The sequence below is a fragment of the Echinops telfairi genome, unplaced genomic scaffold (assembly GCF_000313985.2).
Source record: "Echinops telfairi isolate 266 unplaced genomic scaffold, ASM31398v2 ScPeMD7_25;HRSCAF=90, whole genome shotgun sequence".
NCBI lineage: Eukaryota > Metazoa > Chordata > Mammalia > Afrosoricida > Tenrecidae > Echinops > Echinops telfairi.
The window spans coordinates 32,799,388-32,809,227 of NW_022103922.1; the positions used below are offsets into that span (position 1 = coordinate 32,799,388).

At 50.3% G+C, this 9,840-nt stretch overlaps 1 protein-coding gene across 1 annotated transcript; it reads right to left on the minus strand.

The window, feature by feature from the left end:
- Positions 1–1,567: 1,567 nt before the first annotated feature.
- FANCG (FA complementation group G) lies at positions 1,568–7,636 on the minus strand. Its single transcript, XM_004712435.2, has 14 exons — positions 7,381–7,636; positions 7,091–7,181; positions 6,747–6,878; positions 6,244–6,446; positions 5,409–5,544; positions 5,109–5,239; positions 4,862–5,008; positions 4,580–4,731; positions 4,134–4,200; positions 3,569–3,858; positions 3,049–3,095; positions 2,643–2,798; positions 2,112–2,235; positions 1,568–1,962 (listed from the first exon to the last, which is right to left on the minus strand). Exons 1-14 carry the CDS (start codon positions 7,579–7,581, stop codon positions 1,836–1,838), a joined length of 2,004 nt encoding a protein of 667 aa, XP_004712492.1. The 5' UTR covers positions 7,582–7,636; the 3' UTR covers positions 1,568–1,835.
- Positions 7,637–9,840: the final 2,204 nt, after the last annotated feature.

Here is a 9,840-nt window from a genome sequence, read left to right on the forward strand (position 1 = left end):
TTACGTGTTGGGCTTTGATCCACAAAGTCTACAGTTTGAAACCACTAGAAGCTCTGCCAGAGGTAGATGAGCTGTCTACTCTCTTAAGCAATTACCGTGTCACAGGGACAGTTCCACCTTGTTCTATAGGGTCACTGTGAGTCAGCATCAACTCCATGGTAGTGGATCAGTTAGCATAGGGCCCTGGACTTGGTTCTTTTTTAGCAATGGGAAGGACTAAAGCCACAGCTTTCTGAGTAATTGTTAGGCAGCCAGAATAGGAACTAAGGGGTTTGTCTCCTCAATGCCTGCATAAGGCCACAAGGGGGTTGAAAGAAATCAAGCACCTATTAGACACCTATGGAAAGATCCAAACTGAGCATGCTCAGACACAAGCCCTCTAAGCCCAGCTACATGACATCACCCAGTTACGTTTAAACTCAGCCAATGAGGTCAATCAATACTTTGAACCACGCCTCCCCAGCTGGAGGGGATAAGAGCCTGTCACAAGGAGACCAAGCTTCTTAGATGCTTTTTCACTCTTTGCCTCTTGTTCAGGTGTGCTTTTGCAGGTTGGAGGGCAGGGCTACACACATGCCACCCAGGCCTGGGGCCCAAGCGAGCTCCCTCTCAGGCCTCTCTTTTGGGACTTCCTGTGAATACCTGAAACTTCCCTTTTCCTTATAAAAGTCACTTAGATTACAACCATGCTTCTGCCACGTGAATTCTTTCAGCGTTAAGAACCAAGATATAGCACTCCAGAAACCTACCATAATGATTATTGTATTCCTCATCTCCCTCATCAAACTCAAAAGGGAGGAAATTATGTTATGAGAGGGCTATCTTAGATTCTAACTGCCTTTGCATTCTGAGGCTAGAGAAGACTACTGAAAGCCCTATGGACTAGGGAGAAGGGGGAACTGATAGCTGTGATGACTGTATAGCGCCACTTGAGGGCAATGAAAAACAGAATTGTAGGTGAAAGAATACATTGGATGGTGTAAGATATGGCAAAATAATAATATAAGGGGCTCAGGGGCGTGGTAGGGTATAAAGGGGAGCTGATATCAGAGTTCAAGAAGAAAATGTTTTGAAAATTATGGTGGCTGCAATTATACAACTATGCTCGATCTAATGGAACTATGGATTGTTATATCTGTAAAAATTCATAATAAAATGAAAAAGAAAAAAGTTTTTAAAGTACTACAGACTGCTAAAAGGACAAACTAATATCTTGGAAGAAGTACAGCCAGAGTACCCCTTACAGACTTCATCTTACATACTTTGGACATATTAACGGGAGAGACCAGTCCCTAGAGAAAGACATCATGCTTGGTAGAGGGGCAGCGAATAAAAGGAAGGCCTTCAATGAGATGGGCTGACACTGGCTGCAACAATGGGCTCAAGCCTCAGAACAGCTGTGAGAATGGCACAGAGGACCGGACGGTGTTTCGTTTTGTGGTGCATAAGGTCACTAGGGGTTAAAACAGATTTGATGGCACCTAACAACAACAATCTTAGACATCCAGCACCCAACCGAATCTAAGAGCTGCTCAACCTTACCATTCAAGTAGACACACAAGGCAGACAAGAGATAAATATTTTACTCAAACAGCGGAAAAAAACAAGAACAAAAAGATGTCATAAGCAATGCCAGGTGCCTTGTTTGGGGGGAGTGGAGGTGCTTCCTCTGCAAACACGATCGCAGTTCCTAGTCTGAATTTGGCAGGACTACCCCAACCTCTCCAACACTGGAATTATCTAGGAATGCTAAACTCTTGCCACACTTCCCAAAGATAGTAAAGCAAAACATCCTCCCACATGGAGACGGCCCCTGGGGTCCGAGGTCAAGCTGGTCAAAGGAAGCCTGGCAGCTCCAGATCAGAAGGCTCCTGCAGAGATGTCCGAATCTCTTCTAGGAGAGACTCCTGGTCCGCGGGTCGGATCCAACTCAAACAGGTTTCTAGGTATAGAGGGAGAGACCTGCAGAGCAAGAGGGAAGTTGGTCTCATAGTGCGGACGAGGCGGAAGATTGGGTAGCCATCTCTACTTTTACTTCCTCCCCACAACAGGCCCAAGGCTCCAGGACTTCATGTGCCTCCCGGTCCCAAGCCAATAGGCCCCAGCCTCACCCTGTGGCAGCCTCCGGTGGCAGCTTCATTTGGGCCTCCAGCCTCCACCAGAGAGCAGTGGCCTCATTCTTCCGACCCAGCCTCCTCAAAGTCTGAAGCAGGTGAATGGAAGCATCTTGATGTCCTGTACCCCAATCCAAGAGTAGAGAGCCTCAGATCTGAGATTTAGGGGTCATTGTATAGGGAAGTGTCTTGCCTACTATTGCACATGGAACTGGAGATCATTCCCAACCATTCCTATCCCAGAGTCCACCTTGAACGTCACCCATAAATCTAGATGCTGCCTTCTTTCCCTTGCCCAGGACACAGAACTCCGCCAGCACTGCTCCTACCCAATCTACCTCTAGTGGAGTCATTGTCTTCACGTCGGACACTGGGAAAACCCAAGAACTCTCCCATATGTCTACATGTGCACAATGGTTATACCCCTGGGTTTATACAGCACAATTCCACTCACAACTAATACCTCTCCCCGGGGGCGCTCTGCTCAGGCACATTTTCGAATATCTGACATCACACAAGTATACAAACCTGGGCACATCTGAACACTGAGGAGGAAGTCCTGTAGGGCTTTGGTATGCTGGCCACTGGTCACCCACTCCAGTCCACGACTAACCAGGGCAGCTAACCGAAGATGTTGCAAGGCCACATCTGGTCTGCACCTCGGCTCACAGTTGGAAGCAATCCCTAGGGGGCACTCTCAAAGGTAAGAAATGGCTCCCAGACACACAGTTACCCAAACTCCCAAGTTCTGCTCTATCTCTTGTGCCCAGAAGCCCCTTTCATAACACACAGTTACCCAAACTCCCAAGTTCTGCTCTATCTCTTGTGCCCAGAAGCCCCTTTCATAAAGTCTCCCAGGGGGTTGGGACACATGGAAGGCAGGACTATCTCCATTGCACAGTTTCAAGAGAAGAGAGAATTCAGTCGAGATTACCTTCGTCTTTGTTCTCAGGTGGGGCTCGAAAAAGCAGCTCAAGACACCTGAAGCGGGACATGGAAAAGAGGTGGAGAAGTTCCAGCTCAGGAACTCTGAGGAAGCGAGGTCAAGACGGGCACCTGGCCCTGGACCCAATCATGCCCCTGGTGTGGGTGAGGCACTGAACTGTTGGCAATGAGCTCGGTGTTTCAAACCCACATCATTCTGAGGGGAACAAGGCAGCTGTTTGCTCCCGTAAAGAATGACAGTCTCAGAATCCCTACGTAGGGTTGTTCTAAGTCAGCAGTTCTCAACCTGTGGGTCGCGAACCCTTTGGGGGTTGAACGACCCTTTCACAGGGGTCGCCGGATTCATAACAGTAGCAAAATAACAGCGATGAAGTAGTCACAAAAATAATGTTATGGTTGGAGGGTCACCACCACATGAGGAGCTGTATGAAAGGGTCACGGCATTAGGAAGGTTGAGAACCACGGCTCTAAGTCAAAACTGAACTCAATAGCCGTGACCGTGAACTCACCGGCTAAATTCACTAACTGCCTCTTTTGAGGCCCCCAGCTTCACCCAGGCCTGGCCCTGAAGGAAGTAAACAGCAGAGACCCAGAGCGGGCAGTTCATAAGCTCCTTGGCTCCATTCCTGGTATCCTCCCACATCCAGGGCATCTTGGGAAGTAGGAATGAAGTTCGGCGGAGTAGCTCCTCACACACAGTCAAAGCATCCTGGGCTCGGTTCGCCTGGATTAGAGCAGCTGCTGTCTCCAAGAAGAGCTCAGTCACGCAGGACCCTGGGGGGCCAGCGGGTGGGGAGAACTGGGGAGGAAGGAGAGTGCAGTATCTTGCAGAGGCCCCTGCCCCAGCCTCAGTAAGACTCTCATGCCATGCAAAGACTGCCTACGACTTGTTGCTCCAGACCACTTACTCTGGAAAGCCTGCCCAGTCTGGTCTCTACCCATCCCACCCCCACCATCCGGAGTGGACTGTAAACTGAATGGTAGGGGCAAAACCAGAAACAGCCATCCTGTTTTACTCCGAAAGGGACCCCAACCCTCCCGCGCCATTGCAAAGAACCTTGAAGACATACTTACCCTTGGCTCCGGGCCATCCTGCAACAGGGCCAGCATGTCCAGGTAATGCTCTGCAGCATCCTCGGCCCTGCAGAGTGCGAGTCAGTGAACCTCACCTTGGGACATCTAGTGGGACCCTCCAACAGCTCCCAAGAGAATGTTTGCTCTCAGTAATGGAAGGCCACTCCAGGGCCCTGGCCAGTGGGGAGGGTGGAGGGTGGTGGTTGATAGCACAGTGTGGATCTTCCCTAGTTATACCATGGATGGAGGAGGAGACTTCAGAGTTTGAAAGATGCAAGAGGTGGGGCCTGGCTGAAGGGTTCTCAGTAAAGACAAGAAGCCATGGAGTGGAAACTTATGTCCCACCACTCCCTGCTCTAACCCCCAACCCCAAGAACAGAAGCACTTCACACCCCAGGGAAGGCCCAGAAGTGAGAACAGCTCAGGCAAGTCGGAGGAGACCTCACCTGCCTGTCTGCAGGCATCGACTTGCTAGCAGGTGCTTGGCATGGCTCTGCGTGCCACAGTAAAGGGGCGAGGCTGGGTCAGGTTGTGGGAGTAGCAATTCTACCTCAATGAGAACCTGGGGGGCTTTAGAGCTCTGCGCAACACTCAAACCCTAAGGGTAACAGAAAGGGAAAAGTTAATCTATCATCTTCCTTATCCTTATCCTTAGTCCTTGACCGGCTGCCTCTACACAAGCTCCTCGTCACCCTCCGCCCTGTGTTCACACCTGGCATTGTCCCTACCTTCGCCAGCAGCTCCAGACTCTCCAGCTCTGCTGCTGTGTCCCCCAGTTCCCGATATAGTCTGGAGGCCTCCAGAAGTGGGGGACCCCACACAGATGCCACTTGCAGGGCTGCAACCAGGTACAACAGTGCTCTCTGTGGGTTGCCCTGGAGGAGTGGGAGGAATCAGGCCCCAGCTGCCCTCACAAAGCAGACAGCAGTCCACAGCTCTCATGGTTCCCCTCCCTACCCCCAGGACTGTCTTTACCATCTTACGGAGACAGCTCCCCAGTGCCGTGTACACCTGGGCCAGCACAGGCCTTGAACAGAGACCCGAGGCTGCCGCCTGCAGGCTGATCAGTGCCCTGGGAAAGTTTTCTGTGATCAGCTCCTGGAGGCCTGAGGGAAAGCGAGGTATGAGCTTAGAGAGGTGCAGAGGGAGGATGAATGAGGGGAACAAGAACCCAGAATGGCTCCCTAGGGCTGACTAGTACCTGACAGCATAGGACCACAGGGCCCCTTGAGATAGGGAGCAGGAAGGCAGGAAGGAGTCAGGTCCATAGCTGACCTTGACGGAGGGCAGATGCTGTCAGAAGAACATCTCTTAAGCCACAGGCATCCTGCAGGGTCAGTGGGGCATCTAACTCCTTAGATGGGGGGCTCCAAGACTTCAGAAGCAGCAACAGGTCCTCGGAGGCCACATTCTTGGGAAGAGAAGCATGACCAGAGGATTCCAAGGTCCACAACGACCCCTCTTCTGTCTCAGTCTACATTGGAGCTAACTGAGCTCCAGGGTCCTCCTGCTCCCTGCTCCCCAATTCTAAGAGACAGTTATGGGGCAAGGATAAGGGGAAGAAGAAAAACCTGGTGCAGAGAAGATCTAGTCTAGTTTACCTTCTCAGGATAAGCCTGTGAGGACATGGGGCACGGTACCATGCCTGGGTTACTAAGACTGAAGCTGGGAAATGACTTGAGCAAGGTCACATGCACTCCACTCAAGAACATTTAACCAAAAGACATTCCCCAGAAGGCTGGCTTAGAGAGTGGGGTGCCTTCTGAGCTAAAGGAGCTTTGTAACACTTGCCGCATGCAGCACCAGGGTCAAGGGACTGTGGCAGAGAGGCCAAGGACCAGAGAGATAGCTAGGAAAGGTGCTTAGGACAAAAGGGGCCGTATTCTTAATACTTTATGATCCTGACTTGATGTAACCTGTTAACTTCTCTCATCACCCCCCATGAATATGGACAGAGGTAGAGACACACTCCCAAGAGAGTCCCCCAATAAGAGCCCAAACAGACAAGCCAGCCAAGAGTTCCAGGTCTCTGACCACCAACCTAGCCAGCATACAATAATGTCACTGCCGCAGGGAAAGGGTCCTCGCATCCAGGCACTTCCCCTATTACCTGGCTGCCATTCAGCATCTGCAACAGCAAGCTCAGATCCTCAAGACGGCCAGTGCTCAGCCAGAGAGCAGCCTGGAGGCCAGCCAGGTGGTGCAGGGCTGGAAGTAGCTCAGGTAAGAGGGAGGCGGCCTGAAGGACAGTGTTCCACAGCTCCCTGATCCCACAGTTCAGCCTGGGTCCTTGCTGTTCCTGGGCCTCTAGCACTGTATAGAGACCACACGAACGAATGAACACACACACACACACACACACACACACACACACACACGCACACACAGTTGAGGTGAAATGTCATTCTCCATCCCGTTACAGCCTTTCTTCTTCCCCTTCTGCAGAAGCCCAAAAATCACACTAAGAACTCATCAACCGCATCTGAGAGGCGGAGGATCAGAAAAGGACATCTCTATCTGTGGAGGTGACTGATTCTTGGCTCCTCCCACCTCCCTAAGGGTAAGCCCAGGCTGAGGCCAACAGGGGCATGGGAGCCCACCTCTGGCCCTTACCTCTCTCGAGACCCTGTTGGATATCCTGGGCCTGATCCTCTGTGAAGCCCTGAGTTTGGTTTGCTTTCAGGGTAATAAAGTTGCACGTGACCGTCAGCTCCAGGGGGAGAGCAGAAACAGCTGCAGGGAGGGCTGAAGCAACAAATGCCGGTCTCGCTGACCACTCCCTCATCAAAACTTCCCCAAAGAAGATCCAAACCCAGAGACCACCCCACTCCAACCAAAACGTCCTTAATAAGAACCCAACCTCTTGGCAGAGAGTCTGGAAAGGGTAGAAAATTGTCAGATCAGACCATCCGAATAAATCACTATTCAAATCATACTACTGGTCTACGGTACCTTACCCTGCAGAATGTGAAGGAGCTCCCTGAACCGTCGCAGCGCATCCTGAGCCGAGAGCTGTTGCCTTAGGAACAGCCCTGAGTCTTGAGTCACCTGCAGAATGAAAGCAACTATCACTGAGAACAAGTGCTTTCCTCCCCCCTTTTAGCAGGGAGAAAGGCTGTCACTATTAGGTCCTTTCTGGCTCTTTGGGGTCCTGAAGCTCAGCCCCTCCCCAGAGGAAGAAGTAATTCTGCGGCAAAACCACTTTCTGGGAATTTGGGGCGCGCAAAGGTCCCAGTGACTGCGTCACCTTCATCTGTCGAACGAGTTGGTCATTCTTTTTTCTCCACGGGTCCAAATAGCTAGCGGGTGGCGGTGGCGAATCCACTAGGGATGGAGACAAGGTAGCCAAGGCTGGGGCCGGGCCCGGAGGGGACATCGAAGCCACCGCACCCGGCTGCGGGTCCTCCTCTGCGGCCAGCAGGGGGGTCAGCCTGGCCAGCCCACCCATTTCAGCAGATGCGAACGCTCTTTCCTTCCCGCCGCCCGCCCGGCTTCCAATCTCGGCTCCGGTTGGCCGCGCCTGCAGCACTCGCGGCTCGGATTGGCCGTCTTCAAAAGTTGGTCCAAGAGGGAAACTCCGGGAAGAAAGGAGCCGGAACCCGGGCGGAGAAGGCAGGCGCGTCCGAGCGGTGCCGTCTCTCGGCCGGCGCTTCGGTGGCTCGGGCTCGGCGGAGGCCGGAGCCTTGAGGAAGGCTCACGCCCGACCTCGGCACCAGACTCAGGGGTCGGGCGCCTGCCCGGCCACACACCGGTCCCGGCTTCCCCCGCGCGAGGGCCGGCGCGCGCGTTGCACGCTGGGAGTCGTAGTCCTGGGGCGCACCGTCGTCGGGAACGAGTCCAGGCTGGAAGCCACCCAAACTGGCTGTCATCCATGCAGCTCGTTTCGGCTCCCTCGGACAGAGCAGAACTGCCCCTGTAGCTTTCTGAGACGACATGTGTACGGAAGGAGAAAGCCTCGTTTTTCCTCCGCAGCCCACCAGCGCTCCTGGGAGTGTCTCCAAAAGAAACTAATGGGACGCCTCCGGTGATTGTCCCAGCTTTCCCCTGCTCACTGTAGATGGCATGAGTTTAGGGAGCCCCATTAAGCAGGGAACATGTTGTCACCACTGTCTCAAGGGCACGGCCCCTGGCCCCTGCAAGCTTGTGTAGTCGGTGCCACCGGAAGGTGCTGACCCCAGCCTTTCAACAAGTGGAGCTAAGAGACTTGACTATTGGTATGCAAAAAAATTAAAACTAATACAAAGATATACTGACCTTTGACCCTTACCTCAGACCATATGTAAAATTAATTAAAAGGGTGTCACACACTTAAATGATGAGACAAAAATATAACACTTCTAGAAGAAAACAAGAGAACTGCTTCATGACCTTCAGTTAAGCAATAATTCTTAGTACTAAAAAGCATGCACAATTAAAAAAATACAATTTCTTCTGAGCTAGATGGTTGCTTGTTTACCTGCAACCCTTTAAGACCCAGACTCTCTATCTTTTGATAGCCGGGCACCATCATCAGCTTTCTTCAAGTTATTTTTAACACAATCTCTTGATTTTGATGACGTCAAACTTATCTAAATTTGTCTTGTTGCTTTTGTTTTTTTGGTGTCATAGCTAAGAATCCATTTTTACAATTTAGTCCTTTAGTAATAGACCTATATTTTCTTCTAGGAGTTTTTTGTTTTAATGTTTTGGCTCTTCTATTTAGATCCTTGATCCATTTTGTTGGATCATTCACCACAGTTTTTTTTTTCATCACTGATTTTTAATTTTGAAGAAAACTGCTGACGGGTCAAAGCCAGATTGGCACAGTGGGGAAGGTTTTGGAACTCAGTTAAGTGAATTTTTAACTGACTCTGGAAACTGACCAAAGAGAGGTGGGAAGCGAAGAAGTGAAACCTTTTGTCTTTCCCCGGCTTTTTTACACGGTCTGCTCCTTTTCAACCAGCTTCCTGTTTAAAGGAGGTTCTGCTTTTTCTGCAGTCTTAGTGAGGACTCGCTCCTTCACAATGTTGGCTCCGTTCTGATAGAGTATCGATGGCAGACAGACGAATGCTTTTCCCCATACCAATAGAAATGTAACAATCCAAAGACGTTTTCTGATTAGACTCATCACATTCTCAATTTACACATTTGCCTATGGTTTTGCAAGTATGATTTGATTTTTCCAAATGTCTAATTTTTGAGCTCAGTCATTTGATATTTACCGTGTACATAAAAACCTCTACTAGGTGTTTTGCTAAAATATGTTGTAGACTTCAAGCCAAGTCTGCAGATACGGAATTCAGGGATGGTGTGTTTGTTTGCTTCCCCAAGGAAGTCGTTTCAAATTTTGTTTAATGTGTTGAAATAAACTGTACTCTTATGAAAAAAAATACAATTTAATTAAATTAAAAACTTGTGTTACAAAAACACCATTAAGAAAATTCAGAGAAAAAGCAAATCATATATCTGATAATGATAGGGGAATAGATCTATGTACACATATATGCACATATAAAGTATTACGGCAGCAATTGGACATTGGGCCTCCACTCAAGCACTCCCTCAATACAGAAAACTTTGTTCTATTAACACGCCACTCTATGATGCTCACCTTCCCTGACACGACTGCTGAAGACAAAATGGGTGCGTAAGCAAATGTGGTGAAGAAAGCTGATGGTGCCCAGCTACCAAAAGATACAGCGTCTGGGATCTTAAAGGCTTGAAGATA